The sequence below is a fragment of the Haliotis cracherodii genome, unplaced genomic scaffold (genome assembly GCF_022045235.1).
Source record: "Haliotis cracherodii isolate W230 unplaced genomic scaffold, xgHalCrac1.p SCAF_8, whole genome shotgun sequence".
NCBI lineage: Eukaryota > Metazoa > Mollusca > Gastropoda > Lepetellida > Haliotidae > Haliotis > Haliotis cracherodii.
Window position 1 is genome coordinate 1,428,732 of NW_027266341.1, and position 24,362 is coordinate 1,453,093.

Sequence of the window (24,362 nt, forward strand, 5' to 3'; positions counted from 1 at the left end):
GAATAATATTTCAGTTATTTGTGTCTGCTTGATAGAGGAGGAAAATCTCTGCCTGTGGAAAACCTCACGAGCACAGGCATGGTGCTGACAAACCTAGAAACACAATGAGGGCAAAACCGGGATCCCAACCCACGATCATAGGTTTCTGGCAACTTTGACGACTGGGCCACAAATGCCCCCAAATATAACCTGGGCCCCGTTCCACAAAGTGATCATGGAGCTACAACGGTCGTAAACCTATGTTAAGGTATGGGACGATCACCTTAGTGCTAAGATGTAACGTATCAGTCTCGGAACAGAGTAGTACTTGGTACAAAAACACAGCGATGCTTCAAGCTATTATGAATAAGCCCAGTCAATGTCCTGGGCATCAGACCACTACACCAATCAAGTGGAAGATAACTGTAAACTTTATTTGGTATTTGAAACATTTTCAAGTTGTTTTAGTCTGAAAGGCACACAAATTATCTGGAAGCTCAATACAAATGAGTTTGGTAATTGCACACACATGCGAGATGGGGTTGGTTTGGGTTTCTTTTAGGGCACAAGTTGGTGTGATGGATGTGGTGGTGGTGGTTGTTGTTGTTGTGGTGGTGGTGGTTGTGTGTGGGTGTGATGGATGTGGTTGTGGTGGTGTGTGGGTGTGATGGATGTGGTTGTGGTGGTGTGTGGGTGTGATGGATGTGGTGATGGTGGTGGTGTGATGGATGTGGTGGTAGTTGTTCTTGTGGTGATGGTGTGATGGATGTGGTGGTGGTTGTTGTTGTGGTGGTGTGGGTAGGTGTGATGGATGTGGTTGAGGTGGGTAGGTCTGATGGATGTGGTGGTGGTGGTGGTGTGAGTAGGTGTGATGGATGTGGTGGTGGTTGTTGTGGTGGTGGTTGTTGTTGTTGTGGTGGCGTGATGGATGTGGTGGTGGTTGTTGTGGTGGTTGTTGTGGTGGTGTGATGGATGTGGTTGTTGTGGTGGTGTGGGTAGGTGTGATGGATGTGGTGGTGGTTGTTGTGGTGGTGGTGTGGTGGTGGTGTGATGGATGTGGTGGTGGTTGTTGTTGTGGTGGTGGTTGTTGTTGTTGTGGTGGTGGTGGTTGTTGGTGTGGTGGTGTGATGGATGTGGTGGTGGTTGTTGTTGTTGTGGTGGTGGTGTGTGTAGGTGTGATGGATGTGGTGGTGGTTGTTGTTGTGGTGGTGGTGTGATGGGTGTGGTGGTGGTTGTTGTGGTGGTGGTGGTGTGTGTAGGTGTGATGGATGTGGTGGTGGTTGTTGTGGTGGTGTGATGGATGTAGTGGTGGTTGTTGTTGTGGTGGTGGTGTGTGTAGGTGTGATGGATGTGGTGGTGGTTGTTGTGGTGTGTGGGGGTGGATGTGGTTGTTGTGGTGGTGTGATGGATGTGGTTGTTCTGGTGTGGTGGGTGTGATGGATGTGGTTGTGGTGTGATGGATGTGGCTGTGGTTATGGGTAGGGTTGTGGTTATAGGTGTGGGTTATAGGTGTGGGTGTGGGTGTTGGTGTGGGTGTGGGTGTGGGTGTGGGTGTGGGTGGGTATTGGTGAATGTGGTGGCGGAAGTACAAGCATTTATTGCATTCAACTATTAACACTAACACTGAAAAAACCCACAACGTAATCCTGAGATTGTCAGACCCAAAATATTACTTCATGAAAATCAAAATGCCATTGACTGTTCCCAAGGGCTGTGTCAACAAGACAGCCTTTTCGTAGTCTGCGGGCAATATCAAATTTAAAAAAATAATTCTTGCTACAATGGGCACCTGTGGGAATGATGATCAAGACAGCAGAAGCTCACAAGGCTTCCTCCGTGTCCAGAGGTACAGGATTACATTGTACAGCATTCCATAAACAGCTGCCGACAAAAAGCAAATATAAATGTTTGACAAATTAACACATATGAGGTATGTCAGATGACATGGTACATGGAGTCACCGAGAAGCCCCATGCCATTCAGGACAAAATGTCAGGCTACGAGACAGAGTTGTGATGGATATTGGCCACAGAGACCGAAAGAGACATCGCTCGGTAACCTGTGTCATACGTGATACATTATCTTTCCCTGATGCATTGAGGGAGAAAGATGTCGTAAGTAAAAAAATTATAGTCATCATTATTGACATCATCATCCATTATCATGCAGGTACATAGTGTCACTGAGAATTTCAGGTTGAATAACGCTACAAAAATCACTGCTAATAAAAGACTGATTGTGTTCTTGTGATTGGTTACTATGTGGTGAAAGAAGTGCAACGTTATATTACAGCCCAATACATAGGTATAGCACTACGCTACTGCAGAGTGCAAGCATCACGAAAGATGGATGGCCCCCCTGGACAACACCCATATTAAGCTGATTATCACACACTTACATATATACATGTCATCGGAATGAGTGGACAGATAGTGTAAACAAGTCAAATAATCACTGCACGGGTTGTCCCATCAAATCGGCACCATTCACAATGAAATGAAACAAATGGAATGACAATGATCAAGAAGCCGAAATTGCTTCCCATAATTTTGGTGTTGGTTATGTGACATACAAGGGGCGTAACTGTAGTATTAACACACGACGTCACATCATCACCAAACTTCGTACCGACACTACGGCGCTATACAGGTCTGTGCCATTACGTGTTGACCCACGCCTACTTCATGCTTGATGTCAACACTGATATAAATGGATCACAGCGTCAAGAGGTCAAGGTCAAATGGCACTAGTCGTAGTGGATTCTCCCAGACTGTAGACTATGCCTATGCATAGCTTTCTTGTAGCTTTGAGTGTCATTTATATGTTATACCAAATCTGATGATAATTACCGGGTATAAGAAATTTTGTATATTGCATCGCGTGTGTCGATGCATACCAAGTTCAATGGCATCTAGAGGTTACTAGGAAACCCTTTCACCATGTCATCAAACAGATGTGCATTATAAAATATGGACATCTGGAAATCTTAATAGTTTCGAGAATGTATGCCAAACAAATAAAACTACTGCATGAAAAATGAAAATATCACAAAAGTTATTCTAATATATGCTGATTACTTGAATATTGGTATGCTTTTCAAAGCCGATGACCTTTCATTCAACTAAATATGCGATAAGCAATGGCAAGATAAGATTTTTGCAAAAACATTCTGAACTCAAGAAAAAACAGCAACAGAAACCAAAGGCAAGCATTGAAGTCCCAAGCTTCCTACTTCAAACAGTCTCCGATCTAAAACACCAGTTATATCTTTTAATGACTAAATTCAAGCCTTGGAGAAAAGCAGAGGTCATATTATGATATTTGAAAAGCTGCAGTCGGCGAAGACAGTGCTGTTATTATACATTATACATTATAAATGACAGACGTCCTGTCTCATTGGTACCTGTAAACAAGTCACCATTATGCTTAATGATTGGTGTTGTCATTCAAAAATGAAATACCTGATCACATCACCACATTATGACACTCAGTAGAACTTGAACACCATGGACATTCCCTGACATCCACTTTCAGACAAGTTGATCTGACAAGGAAATAAATTAGGAAACAAAAACCACACCAGTGTTACATGGCCAAGTTTGTCAATGTATGCATATACATGAATATTTCAAATATTATATCCACATACTCAATGTCAGCACTCCCAAAGCGATAACAAAGTTGTAGGTAGCACTGAATATCCCCTGTTCAAGATGTACTCCCTTGCAGTGAAACTGTTTAATGCGAAAATATTTTATTGCATCAGAAATAAATTTTATTTGTTTTGCAAAATACCTCCTCAATTCTTGATGAGGATAATAACAAAGCAGACACAACATCAGGGTATATGTTGGCACCCCCAACACAATACCCCACTGCATGTGTCCATGGAGGGCTTCGAACACACCTGTAGTGTGGCACATAGAACACGAGCTGAGCCCCCAAACATTCCTATGTCATGATCCAGTCTTCTGTCTCTTATCACAATGTAGTTCTCAAGAATCCTCCAGCACAGACAATAGGGGGAAACGGTACCACAATCAGTTCCGGTTCACGTCATGTGATCAGTTCCTGTGTCAGAGGTGCAGTAGGTATTTCACCTGGAACAGAAACACCACAATAAACATTCACGTACATTAGTTCTGATTGTTATATCCATGACAATCAGTGCTTGAACATATCGTTAATATCTTCAATACATGATATACTTCAAATTATACACAGTAACTTTCAGAATGGATATATATCAAATTTTCAAGGTATTTTGTTTTATGCCGAGAAAAACGCTGTGTTGATCAAACTCATTAAACAGCAAATTCCAAAAACAACTCAGCTGTACTTAAGTAATATTTTTGTATGATAATTTTTTATTTACAATTTAACCTGTGTGGAATACAATTTGTACATATTGTATGTAAATGTTTGTATATAAGTATACTGCATACAAGTTGTATATAAATGTTGTATAAATGTGTGGAATAAACGCATCTGCACAGCATATGTAAGAGTGGGATACAAGTCATTCTTACATTTTTTATGTAAGCATGGGACATAAGTTGTACTTACTTATTGTATGCAAGTGTGGGATAAGAAGAGGTATTTACATATTGCATGTTTAATAGCTTGGTATGGCTTGGGATAGAAGTGTGTCATACTTACATGTCTTGTATATAGGCATTGGATAGAAGTTGTACTTACTTATTGTATGTAAGTGTGTGGCTTACGTATCGTTTACAAGCGTGGTATACAATTTGTACTTGCCGGTACATATTGTATGTGTCAAAGTTGTACTTACATAGTGTATATAGGCGTGGGACACAAGTCATACTTTCATAGTGTATGTAAGCATGGGATACAAGTTGTACTTACATAGTGTATATTGGCGTGGGACACAAGTCATACTTTCATAGTGTATGTAAGCATGGGATACAAGTTGTACTTTCATAGTGTATATTGGCGTGGGACACAAGTCATACTTTCATAGTGTATGTAAGCGTGGGATACAAGTTGTACTTACGTATTGTATATAGGCGTGGGACACAAGTCATACTTTCATAGTGTATGTAAGCATGGGATACAAGTTGTACTTTCATAGTGTATGTAAGCATGGGATACAAGTTGTACTTTCATAGTGTATATTGGCGTGGGACACAAGTCATACTTTCATAGTGTATGTAAGCGTGGGATACAAGTTGTACTTACGTATTGTATATAGGCGTGGGACACAAGTCATACTTTCATAGTGTATGTAAGCATGGGATACAAGTTGTACTTACATAGTGTATATTGGCGTGGGACACAAGTCATACTTTCATAGTGTATGTAAGCGTGGGATACAAGTTGTACTTACGTATTGTATATAGGCGTGGGACACAAGTCATACTTTCATAGTGTATGTAAGCATGGGATACAAGTTGTACTTACATAGTGTATATTGGCGTGGGACACAAGTCATACTTTCATAGTGTATGTAAGCATGGGATACAAGTTGTACTTTCATAGTGTATATTGGCGTGGGACACAAGTCATACTTTCATAGTGTATGTAAGCGTGGGATACAAGTTGTACTTACGTATTGTATATAGGCGTGGGACACAAGTCATACTTTCATAGTGTATGTAAGCATGGGATACAAGTTGTACTTACGTATTGTATATAACCGTAGGACGCCAGGGCTAAGGAGATGATGACTATATACCCAAGATACTGCACAAAATTGAGGAATTCCTGAAAGAAAATAACAACAATGTTAATACTCTATATACTATTCTACATTCAGCAGTTTACATACTAAATGATTGTGATATACACAAGAGCAGCGTGAGACTTATCAGACACACAATCGGGCACATACATTTACCGACATAAGGATGCACACAAAGCATATTAGAATCCAAGACAATACGTGACCGTGAGAAGTGACCTGAAGACAAGTAAAGATAACACGGAACGGCGTTGAACCCTTGTATGGGATAAACAACAGTGCTGGGATTGCGATTTTGAAAAACTAAGGAAAATGGCTGTGATTATATGTGCCTTGTATGTACATGGTAAAGTAGGAGTAAAGTTATTGTGGTAACGTAATATTGATGCACTACATATCGAGAAATTTGGTGTGTGTGTGTGGTGCCAGTAGCTTGTCAGGACTTGATGTATTTGGTGTGTGAGTGTTATATGTGTATGTTTGTTTGTTTGTTGTTTAATGCCGCAATCAGCAATATTTCAGCTATATGACAGCGGTCTGTGTAAATAATCAAGGCTGGACCGATAATCCAGTGATTGATATCATGAGCATTGATCCACGCAATTGGGATCGATGATGATCCCGTTAGTCGCCTCTTATGACAAGCATAGTCCCCTTTTACGACAAGTATGGGTTGCTGAAGATGCGTGTGTTGGCATATGTGTATGTGATATATTTGTGTGTGAGTGTGATATGTGTATACGTGTGTGTGATATGTGTATACGTGTGTGTGATATGTGTATACGTGTGTGAGATATGTGTATGTGTGTGAAAAGTGTGTGTCTGTGTGTGATATGGGATGACTTCAACTTTATTCCTCCAGCCTTTGGTGTTTACTAGGGCTGTTACGATTCACTCGCGTATTCGGTGAATCGAACTGTAACCTTTCATGAATTGAATTCGTTATTCATGGCCACTAGAATCGAATATTTATGAATATGCTATCATGTAAATTTACATACCCTGTACCTAAAAATATCCATAACAACATTTATGCATAGATTTCTTTCAATGACAACACTCTGATAATATTTAATTTGATAGTATTGTTTTCACTGGTCATTGTCGCATTTGAGCAGATACTCGTACCTGGATAAGTGCAGTATATAAATGTACCATTTATTAATAATTAACAAACCAGGTCAAATAAATTTTGATGTTATTGTTTCACTGAATATAATAAATACTACATAAACTGCTGACTTGTTATTGTAATTGTGCATTAATATTCGTATTCGTTACCCTATATTCGTGATATGAATCGTATTTGCCTCATAGTGTATTCGTTGCAGCCCTAGTGTTTACAGTTCACAACTTTTGAAGCACAATCAAGCATGCTCTTTCTACAAAGATTTCAAAGAATGTCAAATGACTTTTACTGAAAGAATGTTTGATTAGGGTTACAACATTCAAGGCCTTTTGTAAGGCTTTCAAAAAGTTTATGAGGACATTTCCAAATCTGACTCATCAGTGACCAAAATTATGTCCAAAGCACCATATCTTCCTGTGTTTTTTCCGGTGATCAGTTGACTTGGCTTTGCACATATTTGTGATGGATGCCACCAGCTGGGCAAGATCACACTTCATATCATATTTGATTGTGATTCATAAACACATGCTCATGATACACCTGGAAATGTACAACTGACTTTGCTTTTAGCAGAGATTTCTAATCATGATGGAAGGGGTTTTGTTGTATTTAGTTGTCCAACATAAATCATTAATTACTCCATCAGAACTAATGCTACTTTAAGTGAGGTCGATAACAGGTTTCCCTTCAAAGCATGCCGCAATTCCCAGTAAATGCAGCATTGATGAGGACAAAATAAACGGCAGTCAACCTGGAGATAACAAGACACACGTGACCCTTGGGCCTGCTGAAACAAGTCGGTCAACAGGATAGGAGACACGTCCCACTGATCGCCCCATCAATGGACTCTCTATGACCACACAGCTACTCTATGGCTTGTTTGGGGGAAATTGAACATAAAATACATTAACACAATCCACAACAATGGTTAAATGAACACATGACCTATTGTCCCTTCGCCACAAACAATATTTTAAATGTACAGTTGCTGTAATGACATATTGGTGAGCAATGCGGTCACATGCACTGTTAAGTACCTGATACCTCAAGGGTCAATAAACCCGTTTCCCCATTGAGGGTGCATATCGCTGTACGAACCAACGCGAAGCAAATTACACCTGCCTTATAGTGAGGTGTGCCTCGGCGTAATAGTCACTGTCACAACAAACCACATCAGCAGCGTATCCAGGACACTAACTGCACACTGACTATTACAAGTTTGGGGGCACAGAATATGTTGAGTGGCATAACCCACATTACAACACTCTTTACAAGACACTCATCACAATGTCCCTGAATATCATAACACCCATGTAGTCATAAAAATGTAAATAGAAAAGTGACATGGTTAGTCAATGAAATGCTACAGAACGACGTGCAGTTAATTTGCTCTTCAGTACCATGCAATGTAGCCCCTGGTTTCCTTGCTACTGAGATAACTCTGGAGTGACACCTCCAGGTTATAGGCATGTTGTTTTACATGATGGAGGAGACAAGTGGGTTGGGATATATATATTGACTCGTGAGGTCCAGGCAGCAGCAATGTAATGTCACATATATCCTCTTTGTAACATTTCCAATATATTTCCCCTTTGTAACATTCTATTCCGTAATAATTCCAGTATATCAATGCAATATTTTTCTAGTCTATTCGCATCACAGGCCTAATTGTCCGGCTGTTGCCCTGCCACCACCACACATTTAGTTGCCCTGTCACCATCAGCAACCTAATTACACCATCATTGTCCCTGCCACCTCCACAGGTCTAGTTGTCCCTTTATAGCCCCGCCACCCCCACAGGTCTAGTTGCCCCTTTATAGCCCCGGCACCTCCACAGGTCTAGTTGCCCCTTTAAGGCCCCAACATCTCCACAGGTCTAGTTGCCCCTTTATAGCCCCGCCACCTCCACAGGTCTAGTTGTCCCTTTATAGCCCTGCCACCTCCACAGGTCTAGTTGCCCCTTTATAGCCCCACCACCTCCACAGGTCTAGTTGCCCCTTTATAGCCCTGCCACCTCCACAGGTCTAGTTGCCCCTTTATAGCCCCGCCACCTCCACAGGTCTAGTTGCCCCTTTATAGCCCTGCCACCTCCACAGGTCTAGTTGCTCCTTTATAGCCCCGCCACAGGTCTAGTTGCCCCTTTATAGCCCTGCCACCTCCACAGGTCTAGTTGCCCCTTTATAGCCCCGCCACCCCCACAGGTCCAGTTGCCCCTTTAAAGCCCCGCCACCTCCACAGGTCTAGTTGCCCCTTTATAGCCCCGCCACCTCCACAGGTCCAGTTGCCCCTTTATAGCCCCGCCACCTCCACAGGTCCAGTTGCCCCTTTACAGCCCCGCCACCTCCACAGGTCCAGTTGCCCCTTTATAGCCCCGCCACCTCCACAGGTCCAGTTGCCCCTTTATAGCCCCGCCACCTCCACAGGTCCAGTTGCCCCTTTATTGCCCAGTCTGACCCACTGGCACACAAATATTCAACCCAAGCAAGTTCCCATGTATATTCTTTAGAAAGAGTACCTGGCAATATTCCACACAGAATATTATTTTCTGATAGGCTAGCCTGGTGTGGTGGTTAACATTCATAGCTTGCATACACTGTATGTGTTGTCTCAATGTCCCTTGACAAAGTGAATTATAGAAATGGAAAAATGGTAGAATGCACCATGTGTGTCAGTCAAATGTAATTTCCCTTCTGTTTGGCGTCCCATATATTTTTCCAGATCACTTTACACAATTTATAAACATATTACGAACGTCTTAATTACATCTATATTTTCATAATATGCTATTTGATTGCCTGCCTGGAGGCAAGATGTCACCACAAGTCCTAGTTGAAGGAAGGATTGCTTTGGTTTGGTTTGGTTGTTGTTTAACGCCACACTCAGCAATATTCCAGCTATATGACAGCAGTCTGTAAATAATCGAGTCTGGACCAGGGAATCCAGTGATTGAAGGAAGGATTGCAATCTGATGTGGCTGGGTACAGGGCAAATACACAAATGGACAATCAGATTAGGACAGTGAGTGTAATGTAAGTACCCCCACCGACACACGCCCATCTCCACCCACCCACGGCCATCTCCACCCACACACCGCCATCTTCACCCACACACGCCCATCTCCACCCACCCACGGCCATCTCCACCCACACACTGCCATCTCCACCAACCCACCCCCATCTCCACCCACACACCACCATCTTCACCCACACACGCCCATCTCCACCCACCCACGGCCATCTCCACCCACACGTGCCCATCTCCACCCACTCATCGCCATCTCCACCCACACAGTGCCATCTCCACCCACCCACCCCCATCTTCACTCACCCACCACCATCTTCACTCACCCACCACCATCTCCACCCACACACGCCCATCTCCACCCACCCACCGCCATCTCCAACCACCCACCACTATCTCCACCAACACACGCCCATTTCCACCCACCCACCGCCATCTCCATCCACCCACGGCCATCTCCACCCACCCACCGCCATCTCCACCCACCCACGCCCATCTCCACCCACCCACCGCCATCTCCAACCACCCACCACTATCTCCACCAACACACGCCCATTTCCAACCACCCACCCCCATCTCCACCCACCCACGCCCATCTCCACCCACCCACGCCCATCTCCACCCACCCACACCCATCTCCACCCACCCACCACTATCTCCACCCACCCACGCCCATGATGATGCAACAACTGATGTCATAGATCTTAAATCAATCCTTTATTAATGCATACAACGAAGTAGTTATTGGTGAAGACACACAAATGCACCATCTGAATGAGTGAGTTGGGTTTGTTTGTTTGTTGCTTAACGCCGCACTGAGTCTGTAAATAATCAAGCCTGGACCAGACAATCCAGTGATTGATATCATGAACACTGATTTAGGCAATTGGGATATGCTGAAATCCTGAGCTTGACCACGCGATCCTGTCAGTCGCCTCTTACGACAAACATGGTCGCCTGTTATGGCAAGCATGGGTTGCTGAAGACCTATTCTATCCCGGATCTTCACAGGTCCAGTTGGGTTTGATGCCACTTTGAACAGTATTTCAGTTACATCATGGCGTGTCTGGCTGGAGTGGTCTTATGTATGTAACCGATCACCTATAAGTCACAGGTATATTATGGCGTGTCAGATCGGAGTGGTCTTATGTATGTAACCGATCACCTATAAGTCACAGGTATATCATGGCGTGGTCTCATGTGTGTAACGGTTCACCTATAAGTCACAGGTATATCATGGCGAGTCAGATCGGAGTGGTCTTGTGTATGTAACGGATCACAGGTCCAGTTGGGTTTGATGCCACTTTGAACAGTATTTCAGTTACATCATGGCGTGTCTGGCTGGAGTGGTCTTATGTATGTAACCGATCACCTATAAGTCACAGGTATATTATGGCGTGTCAGATCGGAGTGGTCTTATGTATGTAACCGATCACCTATAAGTCACAGGTATATTATGGCGTGTCAGGCTGGAGTGGTCTTATGTATGTAACGGATCACCTATAAGTCACAGGTATATCATGGCGAGTCAGATCGGAGTGGTCTTGTGTATGTAACGGATCACCTATAAGTCACAGGTATATCATGGCGAGTCAGATCGGAGTGGTCTTGTGTGTGTAACGGATCACTTATAAGTCACAGGTATATCATGGCGTGGTCTCATGTGTGTAACGGTTCACCTATAAGTCACAGGTATATCATGGCGAGTCAGATCGGAGTGGTCTTGTGTGTGTAACGGATCACCTATAAGTCACAGGTATATCATGGCGAGTCAGATCGGAGTGGTCTTGTGTGTGTAACGGATCACCTATAAGTCACAGGTATATCATGGCGTGGTCTCATGTGTGTAACGGTTCACCTATAAGTCACAGGTATATCATGGCGAGTCAGATCGGAGTGGTCTCATGTATGTAACGGATCACCTATAAGTCACAGGTATATCATGGCGAGTCAGATCGGAGTGGTCTCATGTATGTAACGGATCACCTATAAGTCACAGGTATATCATGGCGTGGTCTCATGTGTGTAACGGTTCACCTATAAGTCACAGGTATATCATGACCAATGCATGAAACACAATGTAAAGTCTCATGTGTGTAACGATCACCTGTAAGTCACAGGTATATCATGGCGTGGTCTCATGTGTGTAACGGATCACCTATAAGTCACAGGTATATCATGGCGTGGTCTCATGTGTGTAACCTATCACCTGTAAGTCACAGGTATATCATGACCAATGCATGAAACACAAAGTAAGGTCTCATGTAGTCTGTCTTACGGACCCTGATACAAATATATCCAATACAGCCCATGCAAGTCTATAATGTTCGGCAAGTCTAGATGACTGCAGTATCAGGAAAATGAAGAGATTCTCTGGGCTCCTTTTTATCATATTTTTATTAGGATAATTGTTTTTTTCTGTAAGATATGTTCATTTCAGAGACTAGATGTTAGTCTAGGTCTCATGTGGAATTTCATCATACGTAATATTCGGGCATGTTGAAAATGAAATACAAAGACTGAAAGAGATTTCTACTTACCCAAACTTTATCTATACAGACAGCCACAACGAGGTACTGAAGGAGTTGCTGCCCTTGGAGGAGGCGCCAAAACAAGATGATGCACCACGTGAACCAAGAATGTAACGTTTCTGTCTGGAGTTCCTGGAGAAGACAGAGAGAAGAGTGAGTGAGTGAGTGAGTAAGTATGGTTTTACGCAAATAATGCAAACATTTTGCCTACAAGCTAAAATGTAAAAGGTCAATGTTTACAAATTGATTTGGGCGATTTTAAAAGCAGTTTGTACATTTTGTTGTATATTGCTGTATAATCTGTTGTTTGCAGAAACAACACCAGCCATTCACATGAGTCAACTGTTTCTCCTTGAAGGTAATTGTGGACATGTAACGGAAACATGCGTTACGTAGAGATTCAGGGCTACGATACACCTCATACAGAGTGCCTCACGTGGAGATTCAGGGCTATGATACACCTCATACAGAGTGCCTCACATGGAGATTCAGGGCTATGATACACATCATACAGAGTGCATCAAGTGGAGATTCAGGGCTATGATACACATCATACAGAGTGCATCAAGTGGAGATTCAGGGCTACAATACACATCATACAGAGTGCCTCACGTGGGGAGATTCAGGGCTACAATACACATCATACAGAGTGCCTCACATGGAGATTCAGGGCTATGATACACATCATACAGAGTGCCTCACGTGGGGAGATTCAGGGCTACAATACACCTCATACAGAGTGCATCAAGTGGAGAGATTCAGGGCTACGATACACATCATACAGAGTGCCTCACGTGGGGAGATTCAGGGCTACAATACACATCATACAGAGTGCATCAAGTGGAGATTCAGGGCTATTATACACATCATACAGAGTGCATCAAGTGGAGATTCAGGGCTACAATACACATCATACAGAGTGCCTCACGTGGGGAGATTCAGGGCTATGATACACATCATACAGAGTGCATCAAGTGGAGATTCAGGGCTATGATACACCTCATACAGAGTGCCTCACATGGTGATTCAGGGCCACCATACACATCATACAGAGTGCCTCATGTGGGGAGATTCAGGGCTATGATACACATCATACAGAGTGCCTCACGTGGGGAGATTCAGGGCTATGATACACATCATACAGAGTGCATCAAGTGGAGATTCAGGGCTACAATACACATCATACAGAGTGCCTCACGTGGGGAGATTCAGGGCTATGATACACATCATACAGAGTGCATCAAGTGGAGATTCAGGGCTATGATACACCTCATACCACATGCATACAGAGTGCCTCACATGGAGATTCAGGGCTATGATACACATCATACAGAGTGCATCAAGTGGAGATTCAGGGCTATGATAAACATCATACAGAGTGCATCACCTGGAGATTCAGGGTTACGATACACATCATACAGAGTGCATCACCTGGAGATTCTGGGCTATGATACACATCATACAGAGTGCATCACCTGGAGATTCAGGGTTACGATACACATCATACAGAGATCATCATATAGCTGATATATGTTTCACCTGGGCCTATTGGATATCTGCTCATGCAGCTACAGATGTCACAGGTGTCTATGCAAGTATATGTCAGGACATCCCCACACTGGCTCAAATATCACCCACCTCACACACTACAAACTAGCAGGTTTCTTTAAGTGAAGCATAACGGCATTCACGTTGGAATATTAAAACGCCAAGTAATTCATGTAATTTTTACAGTTTAATATGAACTAGTGCTCGGTCAGTGTATGCCGATATCAAGGCATTCATAAAGGATGGTCGGTATTGGGGCCTTGAGATGGCTGGCAAGGGATGTGATGAAATAAAACATTGAGTAAGTAGATGAGTGTCTCGATAAAGCTGCAGGCCTTGGTAACAAGTTACCGTCCCGTAGCTTGCCCGTCCCGTAGCTTGCCCGTCCCGTAGCCTGCCCGTCCCCTAGCCTGCCCGTCCTCTAGCCTGATCTGGTGCGAGAACATAGCCAGCCATGGTCCTGAGGTATCGATCAATGTATGACATTCAACATTAGAGGTGGCCACTCGGTAACTAACTGCATTCAGGCTGTTGCACAAGTATTTGATTGATTAAACTAAACGATCTGCCTTACCGACCACTGTTAAATCGATTAAGGTTCGCATATTTCCTGCACTAGTGTAACTACCTATGCACAGATAACCTAAAAACCTGAGAGCATTCAAACACGTCAAACGTATAATACAACCAGGCATGCTGAAGTTATAGTTAAATTACAGTTTAAAATCCTGGTCCGCAGTACAGAAAAAGATTTGTCAAGTCAAAGTTGCTCTGTCAAGAGAGTGAGCGAGTGAGTATTATTTTATACCGCTTTTAGCCATATTCCAGAGATCCCTCAAGAGTGTTGTGTTTGGGGGGGGTGAGTGGTGTTGGGCTGTGTGTGTGGGTGGGTGTGGGTTGGTGGGGTGGTGGTGGTGGTGGTGTCTGGGGTGAGTGGGATTGGGTAGGTGTGCTTTCGAGGTTCACCCCCCAAAAAATTAAAAAATCGATCACTTGACATCACTCCCCAACACACCGAGCGAGATTATTAAACAGATGGCCCTAAAACCTGCTTCTTGTGTCCCATGTGTGTCGGGTCAATCAGGACACCTGCCTGGGGCCATATCTGTACAGGCATAACGCCATCATATGTCGATTATCATGTGCAATTTCATAATTGGCAATTGTCACTCTGTTTCCGCAGGTCAATCATGCAGCCGACATTGATTACCGGCCATCTCAAGGTGTGCCATGATGAAAGCACAATCCTTACAAGCCTGACACTACACTGGGGCAGGGGTTGTCGTCTGGGTACTCTACATTAGGATTAGTGTGCTTGATCAACGCCTCTCCACCGAGGTGAACAAGAAATAGAATCAACTGGTCATCGATTGATATCCCTTGTCGTGTAGGGTACAAAGACCTGGCATATTACCAAAACCTTATTCCTTCACAAGCAATCCTATCATTTAAACCTCAAGTTAAAAATCTATAACGAATCGACCTCCTCCTGGTACTTAAACCCAACAATCAAGTAATTCTTCCTTGTGACCTTTAGGGTCAACACTGGCATATTCATTCCTTATGGGCGGCTGTTGATCAGATTTGAAATACGTCTTTACAAAGGGAAAACCATTTTATGGGGGCCTGAGTGCCACATGCATGCTACTTTCAAAGTCTGATTTCATGCATAATCCCAGACATATGTCTTATCATTGTAATGTGTGTGAGTATAGTCACTGAAACCCTTCAATGTTAAAGTGGCTGTGCGCGGAGTCTGTGTATACCTGGTCTCATGTCATGATATGTGTATGAAAGTGCATATCTCAAGAATTCACATCCATAAATGCATATATGTATGAATACCGTATTCGACGTAATAAGCGCCCCGCTCTAATAAGCGCCCACAGCGATATTTGCTAATATCTTGGCTAGTGAACAATCCTAATTAGCACCCTTCATGTGTTATAACGCCACGATATAACTGGAATATTGTTAAAAGCGGCGTTAAACCCAACTCACTCACTCACTCGTGTGTTATATGCACCCTTAATTACAGGAAATTAAATTCTAGAAAAATATATCTGGCGTGTCTAATACGCACAGACTTTTCTTTTGTATCATTTCAGGCTGTCAGCCTAAACCACAAAATGTACAATCTTTCAACTCCTTCACCAAAATTATATTCTAATAAGAGCCCCCTCTTTCTAATTTCGAGAGTGCCCTGGGTGCTTATTACGTCGAATACAGTATATGTAGAGAATTCATACATAATGTTTGAAAAAGAGTGCACACAGTGCCATTAGATTTATGACATATCAGTAGATGAATGAATGAGGTTATTTGTGCATGTTGAAGGTCTGTTGTGAAGTAGTGTTGTGAAGTAGTGTTGTGAAGTAGTGTTGTGAAGTAGTGTTGTGAAGTTGTGTTGTGAAGTAGTGTTGTGAAGGTGTGTTGTGAAGGTGTGTTGTGAAGGTGTGTTGTGAAGGTGTGTTGTGAAGGTGTGTTGTGAAGTAGTGTTGTGAAGTAGTGTTGTGAAGGTGTGTTGTGAAGGTGTGTTGTGAAGTAGTGTTGTGAAGTAGTGTTGTGAAGGTGTGTTGTGAAGGTGTGTTGTGAAGGTGTGTTGTGAAGGTGTGTTGTGAAGTAGTGTTGTGAAGTAGTGTTGTGAAGTTGTGTTGTGAAGTAGTGTTGTGAAGTTGTGTTGTGAAGGTGTGTTGTGAAGGTGTGTTGTGAAGTAGTGTTGTGAAGCAGTGTTGTGAAGTTGTGTTGTGAAGGTATGTTATGTATATGAAAGTGTATAGGAAAGGGGATCTTTTAAAATGATGTAATTGTGTTTAAATACCAGGTGAATTTTAGGCCATATGAGGCCCTCTGATGCTCTGTGGGCGTAAGTCTGCTAGATAATTACGTAAATACATACGCAAGACACTGTCATAAGTACTATAAAAAGTTATTGTTGTTTAGTATTCGGTTACAACATACTTTCAGGCAGGACCTGGTTACCAGGACTGACATTTGAATTGCGTCCCCGCACTACGCGAATAGCCCTAATTAACCTATTATTGACGTCGCTATTAAGTCTGGAGATAACGCCCTTGTCACAGCCACAGATGATGGCGGCATATCCGAGATATTGTTTGACTGAAACAAGGAGACTGAGACTGGGAGATTGAAACAGATAGTCCGAAACAGGGACACCGAGACTGGGAGATTGAAACAGGGAGACTGAGACTGAGACTGGGAGACTGAGACAGGGAGATTGAAACAGGGAGACTGAGACAGGGAGATTGAAACAGGAAAACTGAGACTGGGAGACTGAGACAGGGAGATTGAAACAGGGAGACTGAGACTGGGAGATTGAAACAGGAAAACTGAGACTGGGAGACTGAGACAGGGAGATTGAAACAGGGAGACTGAGACTGGGAGATTGAGACTCATGTACATGTATTGAATCACAGAAACATTAGGAACATGTGATGCCAGCCTGCGTTACATTCTATGGCATGTGAGGGGTTATCAATCCGCCTCAAGAAGGTCACTTCAGTAACAAATCATGGGAGACAATGGAATGCTCATCAGTTGAGGCCGTGTCCGCTCTAATGCGGATGATGCTGACATAATCCTGTTAATAATATCAACAGATAAAACTATCAATTATTTAGATTGACTGGAGGCGGTCTACTCAGCTCTGGAGACAGACAATTCCATTAAAACAGTTACCTGACATTAGTTGATTGAGGTTCAGGATTGCTGATGTTTACCAAAACAAGCCACAAGAACACTTGCAGGAGTGTTTGCAGGAATCACAAGTATTTGCAGGAATCATGAGTGAGTGAGGGGCACGGCAGGGGACACTAGAAATGGGCTTCACACATTGTACCCATGTTGGGAATCAAACCCGGCTCTTCAACCGCAGGAATCTTGAGCATTTGCAGGAATCATGGGCATTTGGAGGAATCATGGGCATTTGGAGGAATCTTGGGTAATTGCAGGAATCATGGTTATTTGCAGGAATCATGAGCTTTTGCAGGAATCATGGAAACTTGCAGGAATCATGGGCATTTGTTGGAATCATGGGCATTTGGGGGAATTATGAGCATTTGCAGATATCATGAGCATTTGCAGAAATCATGAGCATTTGCAGGAATTATGAGCATTTGTAGGAATCATGAGCATGTGTAGGAATCATGAGCATTTGTAGGATTCACAGGGATTTGGAGGAATTATGAGCATTTGCAGGAATCATGAGCATTTGCAGGAATTATGAGCATTTGCAGGAATCATGGACATTTGCAGGAATCATGGGCACTTGTAGGAATCATGAGCATTTGGAGGAATCATGAGTGAGTGAGTGAGTGAGTATGGTTTTACGCCGCTTTTAGCAATATTCCAGGAATATCACGGAGGGGGACACCAGAAATGGGCTTCACACACTGTACCCATGTCGGGAATTGAACCCGGGTCTTCGGCATGACGAGCGAACGCTTTAACCACTAGGCTACCCGACCGCCCCGGAGGAATCATGAGCATTTGGAGGAATCATGGGCATTTGGAGGAATCATGAGCATTTGGAGGAATCATGAGCATTTGCAGGAATCATGGGCATTTGGAGGAATCATGAGCATTTGTAGGATTCACTGGGTTTTGGAGGAATTATGAGCATTTGCAGGAATCATGAGCATTTGCAGGAATCATGGGCATTTGCAGAAATAACGAGCATTTGCAGGAATCATGAGTATCTTCAGCAACCTATGCTTGTTGTAGAAGGCGACTAACGGGATTGGACGACTTGGTTGATACATGTCATCGTATCCAAATTTCATGGATCGATGCTCATGATATCAATCCTTCCAGTTATATCATGGTGTGTCAGCTAACGTGGGAGAAAAGCTCAATGTCATGCAGGTCTCAGAGGTTTACCACTTTGTTTAAACCCATCAGCACAATATGGTGCTGACAAACCTAGAAACACAATAGGTTTCTGATGTGCCCAAGGGACACAACTCTGCAAAGTGAATTGTGCCGCCTTAGACAACTGGGCCACCCGTGCCGCTTATATTACATGAAAATATAAACTTCATTCATGTCTTATCACAAATAACACGCTGTACAGTGATAAATATTTCATGTTTATGTACTACGTATATTTTTATACCAATGTATTATATATTGCATTGCACCATAATCAGAAAAAGTGCAAAAATAGAAAAAACATTTGTACATCGTGTACATGTATAAATAAATGTATTCATATTTTAAAAAAGTTTCCAATCCAGAATCACTTTTGTGAATAAATATAAGTTAAGACTTTTTTTATAAATGGATAAATGTACCTGTGATACATAAGTCTGAAATAGTCTTCAGTCTATACAGCTCATTGAACCCCATACATTAACACAGACTAGCACAGGGATTACAGCTCACTGAACCCCATACATTAACAGAGAGACTAGCACAGGGATTACAGCTCACTGAACCCCATACATTAACAGAGACTAGCACAGGGATTACAGCTCACTGAACCCCATACATTAACCCTTTCGCCCCGACTGCCCGATTTATCGGGCAGCATAAACCGTGTCCCAGAACGCGGCTGCCCGAAAAATCGGGCGAGAACTGTCCAAGCCCCACACCCGGCTGCCGATAAATCGGGCGGCGCGAGCGTGTTTACAAAATCGCTCTTTCTACTTCCTTTCTCGTGTGTAATCTCGTTCTAAATATGGAAACGAGATCTACACGTGATTGACACGTCATTCTATGGAATTTCCCCGTCTTTTTGGCGCGAAAATCGCGGATGTCACCTGTTTTCGCGACAGGTATTTTTCTCGCTTGAATCGTAAATCAAGCGTAATGGCGGCCAACTACGATTCGGATAGCGATCAGATGATTAACAACGACTCTATCGGGAATAATAATGTGTTTGAATTGAATAATTTAAGCGAAGGGGAGAGGGAATTTCGCGAATATTTTGGTGAAGATTTTGACGGTTTCGACGAGGTGTCCCCCCCGCCAACTTTCAAGAATGGGAGTGGCAGAGGGACCACAACAGTGGAGACATGAGGGATTTTGAAGAGGCGACCGGACTCAAGAATATATATATATTGACACGTACGGTGAGTGAAGAGTCATGCTATTGATTTTTTCCAACTGTTTTACAATGATTCTGTGTTTGAACAGATTATCAGTGCGACGAATGAGAATGCAGCCTACACGTGAACGAGCGATCACAACAACAACAAAGGTGAGTGGCATGACGTATTTGTTTCTTTTTTTTTTAATTTATTTTTCTGATCGCAATCCGAATTGTAGTTTGCCGGTTTGTCGTATGTCCTTATATTTCGCTCAATTTGAATAAAATTTATTTCTATAATCATGTTTGTTCTCTTGTTTTTTACATCTTAATTTAAATTTTAGTAACTGTATAAATTATTTATTTATTAATTGATTTAATAAAGTACTGATTTAATTTATTAAGCAGTTGTAAATAGCAGTGTATTGTAAATATGTTATCACAACTTTTATATTTGCAGAACTTGAATTTACGATCTTTCTGTCCTTTTACAATCTTTCCCTCTTCAGATCAATCTGTGATATCTTCCCTGTGATGTCATTCTTATAGTAGCTGTGGTTCAATGTTCATGTAATGTGATAAATTACTTTTTAAAAACTTAAATACTTAATTTTTGTTTCAAATCCTGAAAAAGAACAAAATAAATCAAATATTTGTTTTTACCTGTGTAAACGAGTTTACCTGCGTTAACAAGTTTACCTGTGTTAACGAGTTTACCTAAGAGGCTGTAGGTGTATCATAAGTAATATGTGACATCAGTATAGAAAACAAAGTCAGTACCAAGAGTTGTAAACTTTTGTATTTGTTTACAGATGTGCATGAAGAGAATTTACCTGTAACACCTACGATTACCTGTGCCGTCCAAGATGACAAGACCACTGTGTTATGTTTACCTTGTATCTGTGATATAGTTTTGTGATTTTTAATACAATTTGAGCCAAAATTCATTGTCTGTTTTCATTTTTTCAGTGTTTTCAAGTTTTATTTCACTTGTAAACACCTGTAATTAGATAATGACAAAGGTTAGAGACAATAACAACAAAGAATATTAAAGTATACTTAATCCTCTTTACAATGGTATATGATCAATGTATATTAAAAGCAAGTTTCTGGTAGAAAAAGTGCATCAAAAATGATGGTGTGATTTTCCAATAATACTGCCAGGGAGGCCAGTGTACAGGCCTTGTCAGTGTCAGGGACTGCAGGGTTTCAAGGGACATAACTCTGGGGCAGCCAGTGATGAAAGAGTTAACAGAGACTAGCACAGGGATTACAGCTCACTGAACCCCATACATTAACACACAGACTAGCAAAGGGATTACAGCTCACTGAACCCCATACATTAACACAGAGACTAGCAAAGGGATTACAGCTCACTGAACCCCATACATTAACACAGAGACTAGCAAAGGGATTACAGCTCACTGAAACCCATACATTAACACGAGAGACTAGCACAGGGATTACAGCTCACTGAACCCCATACATTAACACAGAGACTAGCAAAGTGGAGACCTGCTGGCAGGAATCACACAAGCATTTGCAGGAAACAGAGCACACGAACATTAACCACATGGACTGTGGACTTGGACAGTGATAGAGTCGTCCTGAAGAATGTCACTGAACTTTGGGACACATTGTGCAAATTACATAGGGATAAATTACTGGTACAACCAATGTAAATCTCGGTTCAGTTGGGCTGGAAGAGGGATATTGGTCTGTAACTAACGGACGCTATCACCACCTACAACCATATGCATACACACACTCACACTAATCCAGTAAACACCTCAGACACTCAGGAATACATACTTTCATGCAGGAATTGGAATACATTTCTACTTAGTTACATATTCAGAAAACTAATCTAACGGAGGCAATGAAACTAAACACCTGGGCCACATGTTTGTTGAGAAGTAATTGAACAGTTACTATCAGCGTCTACAGAAATATGGGTTATCTCTTATCTGGCCACACAGGGTAAGAGTTTTAAGTCACCTTGACAGTATTTCAATTACACTGTGACAAGATCAAGTACTCACATTATACTACAGCCAATAAAACACTGCCAACAAAGGACAGTGATACAAAACAGTGATAAAATCCAGCTGTAGACATATCTACGTTAAGCACAATATACATGTATACACATGTTAAAGAATTTAGTCTAGCAGTCTGTCTTACACCTTTGAGACTTCTTGCCTGAACATGGCTTGAAGGGTAATTTTTGAGCTTACTTGACTGAACAGAATTTAACCAGACTTGGGGTTCAGACTAGTGGTCAAAGTTGCAGACTGGTGTACACGATTGACAAAGTGTTGACAACACTGACACCGCACCTGTTTTCTTCAATGTCTACCTGGAATGGTGTCAGTTGACCCACTTCACAGATTTGCTGTCGGATTGCAGGTTGAGATCAATGTCAGCTTAGAAACTTCAATTAATGCAATCTACGACACTCTGATAAATCAAGCTATACATCTGCTTTCTGTTAATTATCTGTTTATTATTAGGGCTGCAACGAATACACTATGAGGCGAATACAATTCATATCACGAATATAGGGTAACGAATACGAATATTAATGCACAATTACAATAACAAGTCAGCAGTTTATGTAGTATTTATTATATTCAGTGAAACAATAACAACATAATTTATTTGACATGGTTTGTTAATTATTAATAAATTATACATTTATATACTGCACTGATCCAGGTACTAGTATCTGCTCAAATGCGACAATGACCAGTGAAAACAATACTATCAAATTAAATATTATCAGAGTGTTGTCATTGAAAGAAATCTATGCATATATGTTGTTATGGATATTTTTAGGTACAGGGTATGTAAATATACATGATAGCATATTCATAAATATTTGATTCTAGTGGCCATGAATAACGAATTCAATTCATGAATGGTTACGGTTTGATTCACCGAATATGAGAGTGAATCGTAACAGCCCTAATGAGCATCGCTCTACCCAAGCAAACTGTTAAGACTTGTTACAAACATTACAACATTACAAGCGGTGAGAATACAATATTCAGTGGGGACCCATGAAGATCTGGGGTAGAATAGAAACGGGATCGAGTGGTCTGGCTAGCTGTTTTGGATGATGCATGTCATCATATCCCAATTGCCTAGATCGATGCTCATGATATCAATCACTGGATTGTCTGGTTCAGACTCATTATTTACTGACTGCCATCATATAGCTGGAGTATTGCTGAGTGCAACCAACCAACCAACAAATCCTGGGTGGGAAGGACGTACTGGTTCTACCTCATCAAGACATGTTATAGCCCTCTTTTCAGGGCATCACCATCTAATCTTGACACTATGTCATTGACTAATGAGAACTTTCGACAACATATGAACGTGCAAGTGAGCGCGATGGCATATTGTCAGATTCACAGTGAAGTTCAAACTCCTTTTCTCCTTCAAACAAGGCATCAATATGGCCATGAGGACATGAGGTAGGTTTGGCCGTATGTGGAGAGTGGCACTCGATAGTCACCACAATACAATATACCTCCCTGCCAGGGCTAACTGCAACAGCTTGCAAACATCCATGCTAGCGTAGGAATTTCAATCAATGTGTACACTTCTATGCATATTCATATAGGAAAATTTATATGTTGGATTTAACATTGACATATTAATGAAAAAAACAAACCTGTTTTGTATCAGCTGTTGTATCCTCATCAGGACATCCCCAATAGTAAAGTTTAAAGTATAGTAATAGAACAATAGTTAAAATATAAATTGATTTTAATTACATTATCATGTAGCCAGTATGATGAACAATACGATGGCCGAGAAAAAAAGCGTGAAAACATTAAGTTAGCTGGTTAGCGCTGTTGCGCTTAACTAAAAGTATGTATTTTGAGGTCTGTATCTGTCAAAACCCAAACGAAACTTAAAAGCGCTAAGATGGCGGCATGGCTTAAAAGCAGCAAGGCCGTCAAGATGCAAAGCTGATCAGATAATAACACCAGCCCAGGTACAGAAGATACGCCATCGTTGGGATACCTGTGATGTACATATAATACTGGTATGGATTCCATGTATGTCACGGGTATGGCTAGTGGTGGCATGTCAAGTACTTGATTTAACGTGAATTATATATTATAATAGTAGGGGCAGTTGGGTAGTGCAGTGGACAAAGCATTCGCCCTTCCCGCCGAAGGCCCGGGTTCGATTCCCGATTGTGTACAATGTGTGAAGGCCACTTCTGGTGTCCCCCGCCGTGATATTGCTGGAATATTGCTAAAAGCCGCGTCAAACATTACTCACTCACTCATAACATCATAAGATATTTTCCTTTTCAATTTTAAGGGTGTGGGTTCCACATACCTCCACTCCTTCGATCCATGCTGTAGTAAAGATAGACAT

The 24,362-nt window shown here is 42.0% G+C and overlaps 1 protein-coding gene across 1 annotated transcript in view; it reads right to left on the reverse strand.

Annotated features, from left to right (window-relative positions):
• Positions 1 to 1,635: 1,635 nt before the first annotated feature.
• Positions 1,636 to 24,362, reverse strand: part of LOC139449937 (ceramide phosphoethanolamine synthase-like) — a 31,478-nt gene continuing 8,751 nt past the window's right edge. Inside the window, exons 2-4 of the mRNA XM_071231549.1 lie at positions 12,374 to 12,496; positions 5,626 to 5,706; positions 1,636 to 4,079 (exon numbers count right to left, since the gene is read on the reverse strand). Coding sequence (XP_071087650.1) covers positions 4,056 to 4,079; positions 5,626 to 5,706; positions 12,374 to 12,496 — 228 coding nt within the window. The 3' untranslated portion in view covers positions 1,636 to 4,055. The remainder of the gene's footprint in view (positions 4,080 to 5,625; positions 5,707 to 12,373; positions 12,497 to 24,362) is intronic.